The sequence below is a fragment of the Drosophila mojavensis genome, unplaced genomic scaffold, assembly GCF_018153725.1.
Source record: "Drosophila mojavensis isolate 15081-1352.22 unplaced genomic scaffold, ASM1815372v1 contig_277, whole genome shotgun sequence".
Classification (NCBI taxonomy): domain Eukaryota; kingdom Metazoa; phylum Arthropoda; class Insecta; order Diptera; family Drosophilidae; genus Drosophila; species Drosophila mojavensis.
In genome coordinates this window covers 5221126-5244831 of record NW_025318822.1, presented here as the reverse complement: position 1 = coordinate 5244831, position 23706 = coordinate 5221126, and the positions used below count along the sequence as shown (strand labels likewise).

The 23706-nt window shown below is 40.5% G+C and overlaps 2 protein-coding genes across 10 annotated transcripts in view; one reads left to right on the top strand and one right to left on the bottom strand.

Annotated features, from left to right (window-relative positions):
- LOC6574434 (maternal protein pumilio) overlaps positions 1 to 14892 on the top strand; it is a 204811-nt gene extending 189919 nt beyond the window's left edge. For all 9 annotated transcript variants that reach the window (XM_015167448.3, XM_032733595.2, XM_032733596.2 and 6 more), the window contains 5 exons: positions 2841 to 3248; positions 3656 to 3872; positions 12047 to 13282; positions 13461 to 13629; positions 13734 to 14892. In XM_015167448.3, coding sequence (XP_015022934.1) covers positions 2841 to 3248; positions 3656 to 3872; positions 12047 to 13282; positions 13461 to 13629; positions 13734 to 14307 — 2604 coding nt within the window. In that variant the 3' untranslated portion in view covers positions 14308 to 14892. The remainder of the gene's footprint in view (positions 1 to 2840; positions 3249 to 3655; positions 3873 to 12046; positions 13283 to 13460; positions 13630 to 13733) is intronic.
- Positions 14893 to 20037: 5145 nt separating this feature from the next.
- LOC6574430 lies at positions 20038 to 22571 on the bottom strand. The gene is made up of 4 exons (XM_002000441.4): positions 22361 to 22571; positions 21005 to 21114; positions 20373 to 20778; positions 20038 to 20312 (listed from the first exon to the last, which is right to left on the bottom strand). The coding sequence occupies exons 1-4, from the start codon at positions 22425 to 22427 to the stop codon at positions 20161 to 20163; spliced, it is 735 nt and encodes a 244-aa protein (XP_002000477.1). The 5' UTR covers positions 22428 to 22571; the 3' UTR covers positions 20038 to 20160.
- Between the last annotated feature and the right edge of the window lie 1135 nt (positions 22572 to 23706).

Sequence of the window (23706 nt, the reverse complement as noted above, 5' to 3'; positions counted from 1 at the left end):
CAGTGGGCGGGGCAGTGAGAGAGTTCCCCTGTGTATGACATCAGCTATAATTTCCATTACGAGTCGAGCGACCTGCTGAAAATTGTACACCTGGGAGCTTATTAAGTCAAGACCCGCTCGCAACTGGGCAAATGTAATGTAATGCGCAAATGAAATGAAATAAAAATATCCAACTAGGGCGGGCTAGCCAGGGCGGTTAGTAATTTTCAAGGGCATGCTAAGGCAGCCACGCGAATAAAAAGCAAACAGAAAACAGTAAAAAAAAACTTGTTGATATTTCTCTGAAAAGCTAAAACTTGCCTCAATATTCGAGTCAGGCAAATATCTGTGCATAGTGCAGAATGAAATTAAAGGTAGCAAATCATATTTAGTAATTATTTAATAATTATATTTCCTATTTATAAGAAATATACCATAGCAGGAGACGCTTTGACTAAGCAAGTAATCAAACTGCTGCTTTGTGATAGAGAGTGTACCAAATTATATGTATGCACGGCTGTACGACTGCTAACATATAGAGACCACATAATGCTCTCGCAGTCCGATAAACGTGATGCGTTTCGTGATGTGTTTGTGCATTGTAAATTACGCACTGGACGACCATTTGCATAAATCACGAGATTGAGGTAGAAGTAGCCGGGGGCTTGGGGAGAAGTACTGGTAACATTCGACATTAGTCGAATGAGAAGCTGAGCGAGAGCTAAAACGGGGGAGAGCAGCTTCATATAATCAACCTTTATGGGGCCGATCACACTGTACGGCGGGACTGTGGCAGCAGTTGTTAGGCGCAACAACAATAGCGTGAAAACTGAGAGTGAGGCGTTACCAGCGTGCTGACAATTTACGTCACTTGGCAACACTGGAATCAAAAGCAATGCGCATGAAATTACATAATATTTTTACTTGCCTTTCCCTTGGCCTTTTCTCTGATTGTTGTTGTTTTTTATTTTTTAATAATGGCGTTGAAGTGCAGACAGATTGTAGTAAAAGGAAGCCAAGGGGGTTCGCAGTTAAGATTTCAGCGTTCCTCTAGACCCTGATTATTATTTTATGCCACGGAAGAGAGTTTCGCGTCACGCGCCTAAAAGTATGCAACATGATATTTGATTTTTATCGCTGCGTGCTTCACTGTTGAAGTGTGAGTGTATGTTGGTGTGTGTGTGTGTGTGTGTTTGTGTATTATTATTTCAGCTTTGGTAATCTTTTGCCAAGTTTCGTTTCGTTCTTGCTCTAATATTCGTTTTTATTCTGCGTCTGCCGCTGCGCCATTCATCAATAATTCACATTGATTTCATTTTTCTGTTACTTGCGTTGCTCATTTGTTGTTGCTGCCGCTGTTGTTGTTGCTCGTGTAGCTGCTGTAAGCAGCTGCTCCCCGCTGCGCCTTCTGTTGCTTCAAACAAATTGTTGTACGTACTCTGCTCGTTGTCTTACCTCAATTCACGAAATGCTCGCATGTAAACAATTGACAGGACTCCCCAGTGCCAGGAATGGCTAAGAGTGCTACTCTGCGAGGTTATTGCCGAGCATCTGAAGGTAGCCGTAGCCGTAATGCCAAATGTTGAAATTGATCTTATGAATTTTTAAAGCAGCTGATATTTGCTCGAGCCCAGTGAATGCCACAGTTCAAGTGGCGCTTCACTTGCTGTAGCATAACGGTTTTTCACAGTACAGTCTGCGCTCGTTTGATGCGTTCAACTGAATGTTTCGCTTCGTTTTTATCTAGCCATCGATTTGAAGTACACTCGGGTATTGGGCATGCCAACTTGTCAAGTGGCAATCGCAGTGGCGCTGTTCCAATTTAAATATTCCCACTTAAAGCCACTGTGCACCACACTGAATACAGAGACAGGAGTGGGCTGCAGCTTTTTTCCACCTTTTACGCACACAATTTGTATGCCTCTTTAAGCCACGAGTGGGTTTACCGTTGCTGTTGCTGCTGGAAATGATATGACAACACTGGAAAAAAGAAAAACAAAGTGAAAAAAGAGAGAAAAGCCGTCAGTCATGCGTTGCTATGTTGTTTTATCTCCGCTCTCTCTCTCTCTCTCTCTCTCTCTCTCTCCCCTTCTCCTGCACGTTACTTTTCCTGCTGGCTCGTTATGTAAAGGTATCCTGTAACCAGTGCGTGTGTGTCTGTGTATGTGTGTGGATAACACATGCTGATTTGATTGAATTTGATTTAATTTTCCAATTGAAAACACTTGATCTTGTTTCCACTGCTAGAACAACACGAAAAAGAAAACGAGCAGCAGCTGCCTTTGCTGCCGGCATGCTTATTAGAGTCAAAAACAGTTAGATATTGTAGGGCGTGTAATATGAAGCGGCTGCTGCGCTCTATAATTCCACACAGATTCGAAGCAAACACGAAAAAAGAAAAACATTGACATTAGGGACTCGGGGCCAGTAGAAAATAGCCCTCGAGTATGCAAATTGGCAAGAAGAAAAAAAGCTCTGTGAAAAATAAACCAACTTTTAATTATTCAAGGTTCAATGGTTAACATAAAGTGAAATCGTAGACTAATTGAACTTTGTAACTTAAGTTCACGAAGGACTTGTAAATAAAATATTAATTTCACAAACAGAGAGAGAGAGAGAGAGAGAGAGAGCGAAAGAGAGATAGAGAGATGAGACATATGGTATGTAGAGTGAAATACTAAATACCTGGCTGGCATTCAAGAAATCTGTGGTGGTGGATCATGTATCTGGAAACTTGGTTACCTGGCGTGTTCACAGCTTTAGAAAGCACAAGCAAACAGTACTTACAATAACATCAGCCATAGAAACCTCATTTATTTTAAATTTTAAACGATTTATCTGTTGTTTTCGTTCCTTTGCAGCAACTCTTTCGCTCACAGAATCCGGGCTTAGCGGCTGCGGCCGCTGCAGCCACATCGGCAGCAAGTGCAGCGGCTGCAGCCGGCGCTGCACCACCTGGCGCACCCAATGGCACAATGCAGGCATCGCAGCAACAGCAGCAGCAACAGATGCAAATGGCCGCCGCTTCTCAGCAGTTTTTGGCGCAACAGAATGCAGCATATGCCGCACAACAGGCGGCCCCGTATGTCATCAATCCCGGACAGGAGGCGACACCGTATCTGGGCATGATTGCCGCGGCTCAAATGCCACCGTATTACAACGTCGCGCCCTGGGGCATGTATCCGGGCAATCTGATACCGCAGCAGAACACACAGCCGCGCCGGCCGCTGACACCCTCGCAGCAGGGTGCCGAGAATCAGCCCTATCAGGTGAGCGAAACAGAGGGCAGGGCTAAGAGTCCACAAAGGGGCAACCATTGTGTATATATAGAGCGCGCGTACCACGCTGGGCATTTTGTAAAGTTTTGTGTAAATTGTTTGTACACATTGATCGCGATTAACGTTTCATATACAGCACATACGATATACATATACATGCCATAACTATATATATATACATACATATATATATGTATATATATACCTGTATAGTTAACCTACGACTTGACCTAAAACGTTGTATTTTTCTCTCTTTTCTTTTTCTATATAAAAAAAAATGCTTCATAACCTCAAAATACAAATCGAATACCAATATCAAATGCTAACCCTGTACAAAAATTTGTATAAATTATCGAAACTGAAATCGAAATCGACACTCCAATCGATAATTACTCAAGGTCATACCGGCCTACTTCGATCAGAGTGGCTCGCTTGTGATGGGACCCCGCACCGGTACACCCATGCGTCTGGTTAGTCCAGCCCCCGTGCTGGCGGTGCCGCCGGGCGCAACACGTGCCGGTCCGCCGCCACCCCAGGGCCCACAACTGTATCCACCACAGCCTCAGACGGCTCAACAGAATCTCTACTCACAGCAAAACGGTTCCAGTGTCGGAGGTAAGTGAAACGATCCATGCCAAGCACTCTTGTAATATATTCTGAACATATATAGATATATATATATATATATATAGTAGTTGAAGAGTTAGAAAGATCTGTATATAGCACCTTATATAGATATACATATACTATTTAGCCTATTCCATCATATTCTCATACTGGTGCGGCCATTATTCCTAACCATAACCTACATTCAACAAAGAACAACAAACTCAAATTATATATTCATAACAATAACAAGACAACATTTACATGCATAACTACATTATATATTGATAATATGATATGTATAGCAATTATAATGCCTAGCTAGACCTTCTTACCTACCGCCCCTTCCATATTTGCAGGCATATTATTCATGTTATAGCAATGTAATGCGATTTCTAATTTCAAATTTCACTTCTATTATCTTGCGTGTCTGCGTGTGCGCTACATGCGCTGTTGCAAGGCATATTAGTTGAACGGCGTATAACATGTGATAAGAAGGGGGAATGGAATTCGTATAGAATAGACGAATGCTTGATAATATAGTGTGAGCAGTAGCTATTATTATATAATAGCTTAAGTAACATTTATAGAAGTAATAATAATTATTTTAAATTATGGCAAAATCTTAGTTAATCGCATTTACTTATTGCCCATATTACGTCTGACTTACAGGGCATGACGAAGAGCTTGTGCAGTTCAGTCAGTAGCACAGACCAAATCAGTGAAACGCCAACGGTTGTTTTGTCAGTAAATTTTCATGCTTTTCATAAATATCTAATGCACAAAGAAAGAAGGGAACGAAAAATAATAATAATAATAACTAAAAATGAAGAAGAAGCAGCAGGTGAAAAGCAGACTGAAAGCAATTGCATGCAAGCACGCAAAATGTTATTATTGCCCAAATGCAGCAACTGCAACAAATGCAACAACAACAACAACAACAGCAACAGCAGCAGCTGCTGCTGCAACATTTTGTGTGCTATCCTTGCCATGCAATACTAATTCTGTCAGCCGTCGGCTGAATCATGCCATATGAGTTTGTGTGCATGTGTGTGTGTTTGTGTTGGTGTGTCTGTAAGTGCTCGGCGTGGCTGTAAAGCGCAAAAATAAAACGAAATTATCGGAGTTACGTTTATGCGTACATATATCGTGTATAAGCTGATTGAGTTTGTCATCGATAAATATCGTGTATAAGCTGATTGAGTTTGTCATCGGTAAATCTTTACAAAGTCTACCAAATCGGCAAGTGGATTATTCAGGCTTTGTGGAATGTCCATTTCGGAGAGTGTTTCAGATTGAGTCGTGATTAGGATGATCTACAATGAAAAGCGCAAAAGTATGAAATTAACAAAGTTTTCTATCTATCTAAATGCTGTCAGTCTGTTCGCTCAAGCTGCAATGCAGAACAAACAGCCAACTTTTGCAAAAATAGCTTTAATAGGAATGCTTAACGTTCCGCAGGAGTCGAGCAGAGCAACGCATAAACCCAACACGCGCACCACTCTAAAATATATGTGCGTGTTTGTGTGCGCTGCGAGTGTTGAGTGTATTTTGTGTTTAGTTTTTGTGCTCAAAAATAACATTTTGCAATATGAGCCAAAGGAATTGGGTCTGTTGGCGACGGGCGTGCTGGATGGGATTGGGTGGTTGGGGATGGTGTGATGATGGTAACCAGAAGCTTGGAAACTTGAGTGGGCGAAATGTTGACGCTTGTTGCAAAAAGCTATATTTGTATTTGTCTTGCTGTTGTTGTTGTCGCTACTGCTGCTGCTCCTCCTGCTGCTCCTGCTCCTGCTGCTGCTGTTGGCAATTGTTGTAAATTTATAGAATTTCAAATTATAATTAATAACGGCAGTCAGGCAATGAAAGTTTACACTTTCGTCGGAGTTTACTTGCATAACGCTTTGTACAGGGCCCCGCCCCGCCCCACCTCACCCCAGCTCACCGACGCCCCTTTGCTGATGGCTGTCTGGCGCTCCCTCGACGCCTCAGTTGGCATTTTCTATTACCCAAAAGCTGCTACTGCAAATGCTGTGGGGCAATGAAAAGTTGTAATTTTCTAGCTGTAAAATAGTTGTTTCAGCTTTTCACTGCCGGAAAATGTAGCCCGGCACTGTGGCGCCCACAAATTCAACTGCAATATTTGTGTTTTGTTCGCCGAGCTGGAGAGGCGCGTCATTTAAGCGCTTATTGAATTATTCACCCCGAAGCGAACGTCAGGGAAAAATCAATTTGACCACACGGAATCCCACTTAATGGAGCAAAAATACAAAAATCGAGCCATTTGCATTCTCATTTCCCACTACGAGTTTCTCAATTCCCTGCTGCCGCACACACATTTTCGACATTTTCCAACCGTTAGCTCTCTTAACACGTTAATGGCTCAACTTTCACATTATTTCGTTAATTAATTTCCCTTCATGCTGGACGTTTAATGAGGATTTTTCGTCATTTTTTCCACGAAATGTTCTTTTTCCACGAATTATTTTGCTGACGCATCTCCCATGACGTATGGCTACCAATTTCATACAATTTGCATGCGGTATACCCTGTAATATATGGCCAATGTGAAGTGGATAGTAAAGTTCAGTTCAATGAGCAAAGCTCATGGCTGAAGTGAAGTGAAATCACATGAAAAATATAATATATAAAATATGATAATGATAAAATAATATAATAGAAAGTAGTAGATATTCAATTAAATATCATTGCATAGCCACTGCTAATTCCTATTGAATATTTCGCATGAATAACCTAATGATATTCCCTGCATATAGTCTATTGCATTTGCACATTCTCAACCCCCAATAAATACTAGCTATTCTAATGGTATAATTATGCTCTAAGTATCATTCACTTTAACTAATGCTTATGTCTAATCAATTGTGTTTCGAGCGTGTCGCTTACATAACGTTACGCATACGCCATGTTGTGCACGTCATTGGGAATTTCATTAAGCGCAAAGTGCAGCAGTTGCCTAGTACTCGCCTCTCTCTCTCTCTCTCTCTCTCTCTTGCACTCCCGCTCTATGAGTCGTACTTTGTCACTCACCTCCGCACATACAGTAGCTGGCTCTCCTTTGCGGCAAGTGTCAAACAAGTTGCTGCTGCTGCTGCTGCTGCTACTGCTGCTGCATGTGGCACAAAATCATTCACAAGCTGCCATTGCTGCTTCTGCCACCTTCCTGCCACAAACCTCCTTGCTCGACGCAATTGCAGCAGCTGCTGCAGCTCGTCTGTGGCCCAGCAGCAATTGACATTTTACAAAATAAACGAATTCATTTGCACAAAAGCCAGCAGCAGGCGGTTGCAGTGAGCAACAAGGATAACAGCAGCAGCAACAACAACAAAGCGAGCATTATGCCAGACAGAGCACGAGCATAGTGGGAAAAGGGCAGCGATAGCAGCTAGAGTAAATGTAAAATGGTTTTGGCATTGGCTTTGCCTTTTGTGCTGTTGTTGCTGTTGTAGTTGCTTGCTTTCACTTTCCCCCAAATGCAATCACATGTTGCCAACATGTGAAAGGTGTACATAATAATTTGTGGGCATGGCCAGGATGCAAGGCAAAGGCATAGCCAAATCGAAAGGGTGCCCAAGGAAGCCTTCCGTCTGATCTGCTCTGTGGTGCCGGGTCGCTTGTCTCTCCTTCGCAATATTGCAAAGGACATCCAAATGCTTTGGCGGTTGCAAAGTCATACACACACACAGACACACATAAGCCCCCTTCACTGTTCGTTCATGCTGTATGTAAGTATGTGTGTGCACGCATTAACGTTTGTAATTGCAGCTTGTCTGCGCACAGACCCGCAGGGTGGCTGGGTAGCGTATGCCGGGTGGGTGGGACTGAGAGATGTGCAGCCACTTAAAACAATATAATCTCCATTAAAAAGCTTTTTGACATTGCACGCAGGCCCAAAGGAGTCCGGACTCGAGGGAGCTACGTGGGCGGGGGAGGCTGTGCAGCGGGCTGACACTGTGACTGCTGTGGCAGTGCATGGATGGGCCTGGGCCGGGCCTGGGCCTGTGCATGTGACTCGTGACTTGGCTATGAGGCTTACAATTGTTGTCTTGGCGCATCGATGGCAGCACTACAGTAATGAGTGGGAGGGGGGGTAAGCGAGCCTGCCATTTAGCAGGAGAGGGGAGTGCTGCGGGATGTGCCAAACAATTGAGAAGCGACTCACTTGCCTTAGTGCTAATTGCAATTGAGATATGTGTGTGAATGTGTGTGTGTGTGGCTGTGTGGGTGTATAGGTGTGTGAGTGTGTGTGCTAGTGGTTGTGCACAGTACTCGAGAGTCTCGAGCCGAGACACAATTCGCAATCAGCAGGCTTCGGTCTGAATTGAATTGGACTGCATTGAATGGGCGAGCCCAAACCATGTCAAGAAGAGCGTAATGACAAATGCACTTAATTGATTTTTGACTGATTGTCAGGCGCCACAGGGGGGAGGGGGTGTGCAATAAGGGGCGAGGGCGTCATTTCGAAGTGGGCATGTCTCGCACGTGTGGCATACTTAACCTAGTTGCGTTTAGCTAACGATACCACATGCAAATGAAAAGCATTCAAATCAAATCATAAATACATTTATGTTAATTAAGTGATGCAGCGGATGGATGTAGCTGTGTAGTATTCCAGATATAGTTACGATATTAAAAACAGCAGCAGAGCTCTACTTTCTGAGAGATCTTAATATAAGTAATCAAGCAGACGACTATGCATGCCATCCAATAACCATATACTATATACATACATATGTATGTATTTATGTGCATATTTATTCACATAAACGGAAACTTCATACACTCCCACGCAAGCATGCATCTCTCACTCTCTCTCTCTCTCACTCTTCTATTAAGCAGCTCGCTTAAGATGCATCTTGAAGATACAAAGACATCTCGCGAGTAGCACTCAAATTGCTGTCTTGAGTTACAGCTTCATATGATGGGCCAGTTCAGTTTGAAAGCATGCATTTTATGCCGGCTTTTCCAACACTAATTACATTTTTGTGTAAAGCGCTCTCAACACTGTTTATTTGATAGCCCACTTAACGACTTTTACAAACTTGCCCAGCTCTTTAGTCGTCGTTCGTTCTTGGCAATAGTTTCCGGGCATTTAAATAACTCGAAACATTTTATTTAATGCGTTTTCTTTTTTACTGCCTACCTGTCTCTCTCTGTGCGTGTGTGTGTGTGTGTGTGTGTTGGTAGATGTGCATAATGCGCACGTGTGTGCATTTATAATTCATAAAATGATTACATTAGGCTGAGCAGGCACCGGGGCGTGGTGGGGGCTTGTCTATGAGGTGGCATCTGCTGCTCTGCTCACATGTGGAACGTGTGCATAAACCACAAAATGTCGCCTGCTATAAACCGGGGCGTCTTTTTAATGCCCCACACTTACGCAGACACACGCAAGTGTGTGAGTGTGTGTGTGAGTGTGTCTATATGTGCACATGTGAGAGATGCTGCAGTTTCATTTCGCAAAGTGTCCTTGCTGCTACACGCGATACAGAACGAGAGAGAAAGAGAGAGGGAGAGGGAGGCAAAGAGACGCAGGCAGAGGACGGAGTCCTGTCAGACATAGCTCGCAGCGTTAGATAAATGGGCAGGGTGTGGAATAAAGTGGGATGCCTGTAAAAGACAGGTAGTTCCCGCTCTTAATTATTACGACTGTTTTCAACTACCGATACTTGGATATCTCCCTCTCTCTCTCTTCACAATCTCTAGCACACACAAATTGCATGAATAATTCCCTTTTAAATTGTTGAAGCTACCACGCGGCACATTAAACACTCGGCAGAGGGGAAATGCTGTGGGGGTGGGGGATGCTGTAACACCAAATAAAATAAACAAACTGGCAAACATCCAAAGCAGAAGAGTAGTTCTGTGGCCCAGTCCCCAATCCTGTCCAGTGCACAGACTGCTGCAGGCCGCCCACTCGACACTTTCATTGACGCAAATTGTTTGTACTACATAATCCATTCCAACCCGCCCTATAGCCTGCACGCCCACGCTCCCCTGGTCGTGTTCATTGCCTGCACTTGAAATGGAATTTAGCAGTCGCGACGCTGAAGTGCGCCAAATTAGTTGCAATTTAAATGCAAAAATTAAAAGTTTTTATCCAGACGCGTCGACGAGCACACGAAAATTGTTGTAGTCATTTATTAAGCATTGTATTTTGCAACACTGGTTGCTGGCAATCCTAGTAAAATTTACATTTTCCTGCATGTTTCAATTAAGTGTCGCATTGAGATGTAGAGCAGCAGGAACTAAGAATTAGATGAAACCCGTTTGACGGCTTTGAATTACAATTCCATTTCTAACTGTTTACACACACCTAGTTGGACCAAGATTAATTTTGCAACACATTTGACTAATTTGGATAATTTAGTTGATCGTTCTACAACACTGTATTCAGCTGCTGTTTAAGTTTATTCAACACAAAATTAGTTTGACAACAATTAACAGTCATAATCAAATTTCAGCTTATTTCTAGCTAATAATTCTAAAGCAATTTAAACTTCTCCCACTGAAACTGTTAAACTTTGGTAATTTTCACGCCATTTCATTTAAATTCTTTGCGATTCTCTGGCGTGACGGCGAGATAGCGGAACTTAACTGAATATATAGCACAATGGCACACACATGTGGCATGTGGGCCGCGCCTCTCATTAGGAGAAGGCAATCGCTCGGTGTTTATGGCACAGTTGAGGACGACATTTATAAAGAAATTTATGCAATTAATTTGCGCAGTAGTCCGCCCGCACCCTCTCCTCCGCATGGGCGCGGGGCTTTCGTGTTGCAAGGCTTGCCGCAGGCATTCTTCTGTTGGCTGCAGTGGTGGTAGGGAAGGGGGGAGAGGTCGCATGCAACAGCCGGCAGCAGGCAATGAATTCATTAGGGCGTAAAGTTGCCAGCGCCGTGGATTCGAATGTAAGTTGTCGCTTGTGAATGGCATTGCATTCTCGCAGGCGCAAAACTTTCACTCTTCTTTATATTTGTTTTCTTTTTTCTTTTTTTTTTTTTTTTTAGCTGCTTAAAACATGTCCTGTCAGGCAGTAAATTCTGCCCGCTCTGTTCTGCTCTGCTCCTCTGTGCAAATCAATGCCAGTGACATATTACAGCATCCATCAAGTTGGCAGCGACCCACCTCTCTCTCTCTCTCTCTCTCCATCTCGCTCTTCTGCTCTTCTTCTCTTGTGCTTACAGCATTGCCCCCATTGGGTGTCCTTAGATATCGTCCCACACACTCTCACTCCTTCCATATACATTCCTTTACATATCCCAAGGGCTTTGCAGTGCGACTCTTGGAACGCATATGTGCTCCCTTAATGGGTGACATTACGAGTACTACACTCACTGGCTGTCAGTTAAATGTGTAAGTGGGCTGCCTGCTGCTGCTCTCTCTTTCTTTCTCTATCTCTCCTTCTCTATAGTTTGCCAACTCAGTCGCATCAAACTGAAACTAACGGTGCGCCACAGCTGCGCCTTAAAAGTAGGCAATTAAGTTTACGAGCGTCCTACTCTAGGCCTTTAACTCAGTGTTGTAACTCGATTAATTACAAAATAGCGCATAGACTTTCTCTGTCTCTCTCCCTCTCTCTCCCTCTCTCACTGTCACTTTCTTTTGCCCCTCTTGGCTCTTTGCTCAACTATTAAATTGTGACTTGAAATGGACGCTGAATGTAGTTAAGCTGCTGGGAATATATGCCTCGGCTATCTGGCATGCATTACAGCTCTTTTTAATGGTTACTTAGTATGGAAATATTATAGTTGCCTGTAAGCAATATATGCGCTCTCTTCCAAAATGCTGTACTATATGCAGACATCATATCTAAATGATAATATGACAGTTAACTTAATAAATTATAATTGAATTTGATTTATAGTTTATATATACGTGTGTATTTTTTGTTTAATTACTTTTCATATTATTTTCACATATTGCTTTACATCTTAACTAACAAAATGAATTATTATAATATATGAATAACAATTATATTTTGTATAAACTCCAAAATATTCGACTATGATTGAACAGCTCAATCAGTTGATTAATCTTAAGCTGTATATGTTATATAATCATATAATTTAAGCATATGCCTCATTCTCTAGTTGCCTCTCTTCTAGTATTTGACTCTGCAAGCAATAATCAAATCTCATTTTCTTCATCTTCTTCATAGGCCTTGCACTCAACACAAACTCATTGACCGGTCGTCGCGACTCGTTCGATCGCACCACATCTGCGTTCAGCCCCTCGGCCATGGACTACACCACGAGCAGCGTCGCCGCCGCCAATGCGGTGAACAGCAGCGTGGCTCAAGCCGCTGCAGCTGCTGCGGCTGCAGCGCGAGCCAAATGGCCCGGCGCCATGTCGAATAGCAGCGCATACGGAGCGCTGGGCGCAGCGGGAGTCAATGCCTCGGCCAGTCCGTTGGGCGCACCGTTGACACCGCCGCCGACTGGCCAGTCCTGCCTGATGGGCGGCAATCGGGCGCCCGGCGCCGAGTCGCGTCAACGCCAGCAGCTGGCGGTCGGTCTGCCGGCCACAGCGGCAGCGGCCCAGGCGGCAGTTGCGGCCGCAGCGAACAATATGTTCGGGTCGAACAGTTCGCTCTTCTCGAATCACTTGGCGCTGCCGGGCACAACGCCCGCCGCCGTGGCCGCTGCCGTGGCGAACTCAAGGCAGGTGGCCGCCGCTGCTGCGGTGGCTGCTGCTGCGGCCGGTGCAACCGGCGCACCACAGCCGGGCAGGTCGCGCCTGCTGGAGGATTTCAGGAATCAGCGGTATCCGAACTTGCAGTTGCGCGATCTGAGCAACCACATTGTGGAGTTCTCACAAGATCAGCATGGCTCACGCTTCATCCAGCAGAAACTGGAACGGGCCACAGCCGCCGAGAAGCAAATGGTCTTCAATGAAATTCTGGGCGCCGCCTACAGCCTGATGACAGACGTGTTTGGCAACTATGTAATTCAGAAGTTCTTTGAGTTTGGTACTCCAGAGCAGAAGAACACGCTTGGCATGCAGGTCAAAGGTCACGTGCTGCAGTTGGCGCTCCAGATGTACGGCTGTCGCGTGATCCAGAAGGCGCTGGAGAGCATTTCTCCTGAGCAACAGCAAGAGATCGTTCACGAACTGGACGGACATGTCCTCAAGTGTGTCAAAGATCAGAATGGCAACCATGTCGTGCAGAAATGCATCGAATGCGTCGATCCCGCTGCACTGCAGTTTGTCATCAATGCGTTCAAGGGTCAGGTCTATTCGCTGAGCACACATCCCTATGGCTGCCGGGTCATACAACGCATCCTCGAGCACTGCACACCCGAGCAGACCACGCCCATTTTGGACGAATTGCACGAGCATACAGAGAACTTGATCCAAGACCAATATGGCAACTATGTCATTCAGCACGTTCTAGGTAAGTCGGGCAAGTCCTTTCGTACGAAATCGAATCAGCCTTAGGCCAGTGGTAAATGAAGATATCCAGGTTTTTTTTTTCTATTACAAAAATTGGACTGTGAGCACGCCCTATCCTGTGTGTAGCGTTTCAGCGTAACGTCCTTCATGTTAATACATTTTTGGTGTAATTGTTTCAGAGCATGGCAAGCAGGAGGACAAATCGATACTGATTAACAGCGTGCGTGGCAAGGTGCTGGTGCTGTCGCAACACAAGTTTGCCTCGAACGTGGTGGAGAAGTGTGTGACACATGCCACACGCAGCGAGCGCACGGGTCTGATCGATGAGGTGTGCACATTCAATGACAAGTAAGTAGCCTAATAAATATAATGTGGGCATGTAAATGCGCATAATCTGTAAATAAATGATGTGGCTTACTAATGCCGGCCCCTCTTGCGCGATTGTCCTGCAGCGCCTTGCACGTCATGATGAAGGACCAGTATGCCAACTATGTGGTGCAGAAGATGATTGACGTGTCGGAGCCGACGCAGCTGAAGAAGCTGATGACCAAGATACGACCCCACATGACCGCCTTGCGCAAGTACACCTATGGCAAGCACATCAACGCCAAGCTAGAGAAGTACTACATGAAGATAACGAATCCCATAACCGCTGTCACGGCCAGCGTCGGTGTTACCAGCACTGCCAGCACATCAGCAACCACAACAGTTGCCGCCATCAGCAGCAGCAGCAGCAACAGCAGCACCACCAACACCAACAGCAGCAACAGCAGCATCAGCAACAGCAGCAGTGCAACCGGTACCACCGGAGCCACGCCCTCCTCAACATCTATTGTGACCGGCAGTGCAGTTACCACAACCACCAACAGCATCGGATCGCCGAGCATTTGTGCCGTGCAGGAGAATGGGAGCATCTCGATGGCCGAGCCGACATCGCCAGCCACCTCAGAGTCGTCCGGCACTGTGGGAGTGAGCTCCGCCCTTGGTCCCATTGGACCACCAACAACAGCCAACGGAGTGTTGTAAAGTGACGAAATGCAGCGCGTTAACGAATTTTAGTTTTTAGTCTCTGGATGAAGAAGAAGATGGAAAAGCAAAAGGAGTACGACAAGAATAGCATAAAAAGCAAAGCGAATGCATACTATAAATATTATAAACAAAAATATACATATATATATATACACACACACATAAAATACTAACTATAATACAAAGAAATGTAATGTAATTTATTTATAAACACAACGCAGAAGAACAAACCTGCAGAAAGATAAACCAACACAAAGATTCTCAGCCCAAGAGCGGGTTATAGAGAGATCGACTTCCAAGAGGGGAGAAATCGATAATTTGTATATTCAACTGTAACAAAAACCAACAACTAAATATGATCGTTAAACGCTTTTGTAAAGTGCGTAATACTAACACATACACTGAAAGAAAAAAACATGCGATGAGTTGAATAGCTGCAAATAATTTGTGCGTTCAATTTTAATTGTTTCATTTATTGCATCCCAGAAAATATGCGAGAAAATATTTTTAAAATGCTGTCGAAATGAAAACTTCGAGCTCGAGCATAAAAAAAATAAAAATAAAAACAAAACAAAAAAAAAAGAAAAGCATGTCTGCGTACATTTTCGTTGTAACAATTTTGTATAAAAATGAGAAAAAACTAAAAAAAAAAAAAAAAAAAAAAACTAAAAACTAATTTGTAAATGTTTAAGCAAAGGAATCGACTGTAAATTTGAATTATTTAAACAAAAGCGCGTGACGTTTAGTTGCGAAACAGAGCAGATCAAAGTAATGAAGAAAAGAACGAATTAAAGAAAGCAAACATAAGAAAGAACACGATTATTAGCATAGAATTTAACTGCAACCATTTCAAATAATTATATGAACATATATAAACATATAAATATTATCAAGTACACAATTCAATATAACGAACAACTTAAATGTAGAATGTAGGCTAAAGAGCAAGCAAATTAAATATGTGTAAAGAACTTCATAATATAAAGAAAAGAAGCCAGCAGCACACACACAGTCTCACAAACACACCCATACACATTCACACACACCCACACACAGGCAAAACAATCGAGAACTCTTTAGCGTTGCGTTTTGCAACAATTTCACGTCGCTTTTGCGCTATGTAAAATTTTGTACAAAAAAAAAAAAAAAAAAAAAAACAAACAAACAAACAAACAAAACAAAAACCAACAACAACCAGAAAAACCATGTAAAACAATGTAATAATTATTAAATATATATTTTTTTGTCAGTTTGTTGTTCCCATGTAAAATTCAAAGCTGTTTTGTAAAATTCTCATTAATTTAATTCGATCACTTGTTTGTAAATTACCTGTAAACAAAATAATGTTAAAGAAAGCCCCTCAAACACACACCCACACACACACACATACATAGAAGACTCATACTCACACATATGCATATATATATATATATAAGGAAAACACATTCACTTAAAGCGTGTGAATCCCCCACTATATACCAGCTATACATGCATATATATACATACATACTATACATACTACACACACATATACATATATATATATATTTACATTCATATTTGTATTTTGTAAATTGTTTTGATTTTAAGCGCCCCACACACACACAAACTCTCACATAAATTTGTATTTATATATATATATATATAGAAACGCGCTTCTTTGGGCCGTCGATCCGAACTCTTTTGTTTAGCTGCTAAGATTTAACTGATTACTGATTTATGACTTCACTTTTAAGTTTCTTTTAGTTATGATTTTTCAAAGATATGCATATATATATATATATTTACTTTTTAACGAGCAACTCACTCACAAACACGAATGTAAAACCAATTGATTAAAAGCATAAATACAATTAAATATTTCAAGACCACTTGTAAGTCATTGTTTAGTTCGCCCACCTTTTATATTGCATACAAATAAGAATGTTAGAAATTATTCATATATGAAACATTTTTTATTCACGCGCCAAGCTGTAGCGGCAGTTACGCGCCAAGCAGTGCAGATGCATGCAGTGGAAAAAATATGCACTGCTTGCGCGTTTTCTGGTTTACAGTTGAATGGCCACTGGACGCAGCAGCTGTGGACGCTCGCGTTTTAAATTGTGTTTTCATTTTGATTTTTAATATTAACAAATACTGCGCGGCTTGAAATGCAAACATGTTCAGACACACCCACACACACTACATGTAAATTGAGATATTTTATTGTATGTACACACACATTGTAAAAAATCAGAAGCTTTGTACATTTTGATAAAAACCTTTAGTATATCTCTCGACGCCTTAAGCAAAAGTAAACGAAACAAAAAAAAATCGAATTTAAATTCCTAATTTATGCAAAACTTTTTCATTTTAATATGTACATTTTTGTCGGGTTTTCTCTACGGGCAAACACAAAATTCAATGTGTTTATTTTTAAACACACGTAATGTATATATAACACATATTTAGCGAGCATATGTAATTTTTGTGTAAATTTCAAACTAAACCCACACACACACACCTAACAGCCCCTAGCGTATTTCAAGCGTTGGCGCAACAATAATTTTGGTATTAAATTTGTGTATTTTTTGAAGAAATATATAGATTTTATTAATTTGTTAGTTATTAACTTATTAACTGCCTGTCGACAGAGCGCAATGCACTGATTAATTTTAATTTACATAATCATAAAAAAAAAAAAAACAAAAACACTGTATTTAGATTCTCAAGCGCAGCATAGGACATATACACAGCCTCATACACCCACATACACACATACATGCTGCAAAGCTGTCGTAGTTAGCCTAAGGCAAGATCTTATACATAACGAACACAATATACATATAAACAGATATGATATATATTTCTATGTACCACACTCGATTATGACTAGCAGCAAAGATTTTAAATACTTATATATGATATATGACATATTTGTACATGTATTTGTATATGTAAAGTAGGAAACTAAATCAACCAGCAGCACAGTGAAATTTGAGAAGAAACTAGCGCTATATACATAAATATGTTCATATACATATATATATGTATATATTCATTATGCTAGTTTTAACAGTAAACATATTTTGCACGCATATTAAACGCTCGATTAAACCGACAAGGAAAATCCATTTAAAATTGAGAAAATGTCAACAATTGTAACGTAACTTATATAAAAATCAATGGATATAAAGAACAACTTATGACATAAGCCAATCGTAGTTTTAAAAATGAATATGAAATTGATTTTCATAGAGTTGGTTTTTATAAAAACATTTTGACAACTCAAACGAAATAAAAACCAATTTCACAGCTGCCAAAGCAGGCAAAAAAGAAAAAGAAAAAAAGAAAACTTTTCAAAGTGTACATTTTATTTTGCAACAAGTGCATAAACTAAGGAATGAGCGATGAGTAATAAAATAAAAACCATATTTCAACTAATTGCTATAATATATATATAAATATATTCATACAAACGAGCAGCAGAAATTTGTAAAATTTTTCGACAGCAAAAGATTGTAAACTAAGCTTAAGGTATACACTGAGAGAAAAATAAAACCATTTGTAATTTGTTGTAAAAAGCATAGTACGATAGCAAGAATATAAGCATGGTATAAAGTTGGCGTCAAGTAAAAACTATAAAATATTTATAAATATACATTATACATACACGTAAATACTTATAAAGCATAAATAATTATATTTTGTAGTTACACACACAATCACACACACACACACACACTCCGATGAACCTTTAGTTTTGTAAACAGCGCGCAATCGGCACAAGTTACGTACGAGTCTACATATATATATAAAGAAAGCATAAGAAAGAAAAATATATAATTCGTAAATAGCATTCGAGCTTTCGAGCCTTTAATTTAATTATGCATTAAAATTTAAAACGAAAAGAAAAACACACATACACACGCAACTCTTATGTTTATTCTATAAATTATATTTAATGCTAATTTCATTGTGAGTAAAATAAAAAACAAAAAAACACCGTTTATGATGAAACAAAAATACAAAAATTGAAACGTTTTATTATCACAACTGTTCAGTTTATCATGGTTTATATTCCCATTCAAGTTCCAACCAATTGGCTTCAATAGAAGGCTGCGATGATAACAAATCTGAAATCAAAATTCATATTAATATGGCATAAAGTTAATAGATAGCATACTATATATAGTATACATAACATGCATATACATCTCTATAAATATATATAACTAACCTATAACCATTCCAACAAAACCAGTAAAAGAAAGCCGAAAGATAGCGCAAAGCTTGAGGCATTTTATACGGCGCATTTTTTATATAAACAGGCTAGCTGTCTATGATATAAACCTATATAACATATGTATATATACATATATATATATAATTATACATACCCAAGAATGATCAACTTTTATATGAGCCAGTAAGTAAACGGACATATTTTTTTATTAGCCTTGGCAAGCTGCTCTTTTTCCAGGCCGAACATTTTAACGAAATTAACAATTACCAAAATTCACAAATATAATACATTTAAAATTAAAAACTAAAACAAAACGAAAACGAAATTAAAACCAAATGCAAAAATAAAGAAGAAAGCAAGAAATAATAATCCCAAAAGAAAATAAATTCAAACAGTAGATCTTTCCATTGTAGAATTGAAATGTATGTAAAACTATATAGATTTTTACTTGAAAATTGTTCTCGATGGGCAAATCTCGATAGGCATGTGCTATGTTACAATAACATTACAACAACAACAACAGCAACAGCAAACTTGTAGAAAAACAACAACAATGTTAATGATGATCCCTCACATAATACTGTATATACAGAATACTCGTATAAGGCATTCGTTTGCGATTTGGTAGTAAGTGAAAGGGACGATTGCACATTTAGAAAATATATTTCAAATTTTACAAAACAACAAACAAAAGATATATATTATATGAATCTATTAGATTTTGATCTTGTATCGGGCTAAGATCTTATAGATCTGGACCCAGTTGTAAAGCAACAATTAAAACAAAAAATTAAAAAATTAAAATATAAATCCATTTGTTTTTCTTAGCTATTTGTTGATATATATATATATACATTTTTTTTTTTTTTTTTAATGTATAGCCTTTGATAGCTCGTGATTAGTCCTAACACTTACTCCAAATGCAAATTTGGAGCACTTTCGACCAATGCTAAAACTGTACTACTTAAGGTTGGTTAATGTTTCAGTTTCCTTTTGAATGCCCCCGTTAATGCCACAACAGCACCCAAGAAACCAACTCGAATTCAATTAAATGAAATGGAAAACATGAAACCTAATTAGCTACTCGTATGTACATAGGTGTACGAACATAACTAAAGATGAACAATTGTAAAACTAAATACTTCTACATATTTAATAAAAAGAAACATTAAAAAATAAAAATATAAGAGTTCTTATTTTAACAATCAAAGTGTCAATTATAAAAGAACTTACATCATGACACTCCCAATTAAGTCGTTTAATAAAAATCAAAGGCATGGGGAATTTATTATTGACTATTTTATTTAATATAATTACATTTTTATTGTTGAGTAATTATCTTTATTTTTCAAAATACTGTATATTTTATGAATGGTCCAAATGAATCGTAGCTTAAAGCTCTTTTAATGGCAAGCCGTTCGACATAAGACACATCTCCACTCGAATGAATCTGCGAATAATTAATAATCAATATCATATACATATATAGTAAAGTTACGTCATTTTTCCATTTAACAAGGATATTTTTGCAAGGATAATGTTTAATACTTTGTCCGTAGCTATAACGCGTATTTTACAATTAAATAAAAAGCAACCTTAAAGCTAGAGTCCTTATTCTAGGTAGCCTAATTCACGTAGAACTGGTCGACAGGAACGTTCTTAAGCAGCTGGTTGGCCAACTTTCCGAATTCGGTGGCCAACTTCTTTTGGAGCTGCGCCTGCATGGCCTCCAGCACAATTTGCGAGTTGTCGCGCAGGAAGAGATTGGTGGCCTCCACTAAGGAGATGGAAGAATACAGTCAATTAAGAGGCAGATAAGGACCGCTTTTGTACTTACATAAGATGCGATTGTTGTTGAAGGCGCGCGAGATGCTCATATTGACCTTGTCCACATCCAAGACCAGACTCAGCGAATCCACATGCAAGTACTTACCGCGCAAGGACGTCTTGCCGGTCAGTTCGGCATTGACGCCATCAAATATGGCATGGAATTCGCCACCGCCGGAGGCAGGTATGATCAGCAGCACACCGGAGCTGGTGTACTTTGCCTCGATCTTCAGCTTGGGCATGAAAATGGTTGCCTTGAACGGCTCACCGCCGTTCTCGCCGAGCTTCAGCGACTTGACCTGATAGTTGCTGGCACCGAAGGCTTCCATGTTCTTGAGCGTAATCTTATAGCCTTGCGGTCCCTCGGTCAGCTGCAGAGCCAGCGAATCCATCTTGAAAGGCTCCACGGAAGGCAGCTAAATGAATAAAGATCGAGACGAAAATGGAGTCTAGTTTGGGCAACTCGATGGCAAATCAAGTTAGACAATTTCCGCAATTGAGTGGCTGGTGCCACATGCCACGCGCGACGTGCGGCGGACGAGGCGTTGCGCAAGCGCCGCATTTGGCATTTGCCATTTGGTTTGGGTCTTATGCAAGCGCAACCCGTTTGGCAATGCAAATAGGCATGAAAGGGTTACCCACCTCGATCTCTGGTATGCCGCTGGCCAGATAGGGTCTCAGGTGCTCCAGTCCAGCGCTGATACAATCACCGAGCTTGGGATCGTCGCGACGGCATTGTTTGATGTACGCGGCTATTGGGTAAACAAGAAGAAGAACCAGAAAAATATTTATCACTTAGTCGTTTAAACAAAAGCATCAGTTTTGCTTTCAATTCCTGTAAAGTTCAATGACTCGAACTAAAGTCGGTCAACAAATATTCAAGCTCAGGCCCGGCCAAGAGCAAGCGCGATCTCCGGCAAGGTCGCCCGCAACAAGGTCATACAAATGCAATGCTCAAGAACCTGTCTGAAATCACCTAGAGTGCGCCTTATGGCTTACAATTCTGTTGCATGACCGTCACAGATCGAAGCTATATAATTAAATAAGCCTTACATATATATTATAAATATGTCTATATATATTTATATGCTGATCATTAGCGCCGCTACTGCAGCTCAGCACTGAATTCAAGTTGAAGGCTGTTCAACGGAAACTCAAATAAAGTGAAGTCTTTAGCTGCGCCCATTAACTATGGATTTGGTTCATAGTTAGCATTTTCAATGCGTCTTTTATGGATGCGGAAGTTTCGGCTTTGTCTGTTTTGTTTTGTTTTTTTTTTTTTTTTTTCTGTTTCAATCGGCTTTGTACCCATGCCCGAGTTAGAGATCTGCTTTAATTTGATAAACTGTGTCAGCCACTGCAAATTATGTATATTATGTCTTTAATAGAAAACGCATCACTCGACATCTATAATGATTTAAATATCCATAATGAATTATAACTCTTAATTGCGAAGATCGTAATCTCAGGTATAGTAAGTGCACTTACAGCCCAGTCATCAGTTAGATTTACTAATTAACTGTTGCTTACTTCATTTTATTAGACGCTAAGTAAAGCTGACAACGTAGGCAAATATTCAGATTTTCATAGCTGTACTCCTTGGGGCTTTTATATGGATTTTGTAATCAAATGAATTACCAGGCAAATAAAAAAGTTGCAAATATGTATAAATATATGTATCTGTCAATTAACTCGAATGGGGAACTGCACAATGTGTCGGCTAACCCTTGCACCATTAGAAGTCAAAGTTCTGCTAACCAAAGATAAATACTAAATAAAATTTCACACTTTTATCTGAGCATTTTTGCTATTGAGAAATTATATAGGTATGACGCATGCTGTTTACAGGTTGTTCAGGCAATTAGGCAATTATTGAGACAGACAACCGGAGATTCATTTCCATTTCAGGCGAAATTTCCTTTACATGTCCTTAACTAACGCTACTCCATAGAAGACATCGTACACACACACACACACTTTGATGAAGATCGAACTTACGCGTTTCTGCCTGTGAGAAAGCGATCAACTGAGCAACAGCTGCTACAATGCACAAGTATCTCAGCATATTTATGTGTTTGTTATTCAGTCGAAGATAGATACGATTAGCACGTTACACCACTCAGCGCTACACACTCGAACTATATCAATAATTATGAATCTCGACTCGTGGTGGACGTCCAACAACGCGCAGCTGCGAACGATAACTGTGAGCGTTGCCAAAGTTGCGGCTGGATTTTAAAGCCCCCTTCGAAGAAGAGGCGCCTGAACACAAAGCCCAGCTCCGAGCCGAGCTCACAGTCGACGTCGACGCCGACTCACTGACTGAGTGACTGACTGACTGAGTGACTGACTGAATGACTAGGTGAGTTGCCGACTGCTAGGTGGTGTTTAGTAAATATGTCTAAAGGTCTCTTTTCCGCCTCACTCTTCAGCTGAAATCTTCGCCCCAGTGTCTGCCCGAAATATTGCTATTGTACTCAGCGTAAATGGACGCAGTGGGGTATATTGGCTAGCAGCGTCGAAAGATATTACTCATCTATGAATAACGTACACAATAATAAATTTGGCTAAAGGGTATCTTCCGATCGTGTAGCAACGCTGGATTCTATTTACCTTGCTTGCTTATTTACCAAGTGCCACAAAGAGCAATAAAGATTTTCAGTTTTCGCAATGGGCTGTAAATTTTTGCTTAGCTCGTTTAGAATAAAACATTAATTTTTTTTATTAATTTTTGAAATGTGCTCAAATGCACATCATTATGGACCTAAGAATATTATTCGTTGCATATGTACGTACACCAGAGAGGGAAATCTCAGTCACGGCTCAACAAGCTTTCAGCAATTGACAAACTGCACAGCAGAACAGCCTTCCTCATAAGCAACTGACCTCTGCACAACTAGCCACAATAACTAATTGATATCTATAATTTGTAAACTCTCGACATCTTTCCACCATTTCTGTGCCAAAGTCGTATATACAAGACTTTTGAATACAATAGAAGCGCAGATTCAATAACACATTTAAGTACCATTAATTCTCTATATGTATATTACACAATAATTGGTGCTCGCCATGTCCAGATAAAAATAGTTGATTCTCTGACGTCAAAACTAGTTCTGATCCATATCAAATTTATATTATATATTTTATAAGTTTATGGAGCTAGTAAAACTGTAGCGAAACTTGCTTGGTATAACCTTTTCAAAGCTGTTCCAGTCGAGATCCCATTCGCATCGACTCTCTGATATATACGGGACTCAAGTAGGCTAACTTTGCACTCTCTGATCTTTGACTGTCTCTGATCTTAAACTGTTTACAATGGCCCTGACAAGTACAGATTGGGG

Bases quoted from the DNA above. Each gene is read 5' to 3' on its own strand.
- LOC6574430 (XM_002000441.4), bottom strand. From the start codon at position 22,427: ATGCTGAGATACTTGTGCATTGTAGCAGCTGTTGCTCAGTTGATCGCT. The intron at 21,115-22,360 runs GTAAGTTCGATC...TTTACCCAATAG, and splicing joins TTTCTCACAGGCAGAAACGC to CCGCGTACATCAAACAATGC. The intron at 20,779-21,004 runs GTGGGTAACCCT...TTATTCATTTAG, and splicing joins GCGGCATACCAGAGATCGAG to CTGCCTTCCGTGGAGCCTTT.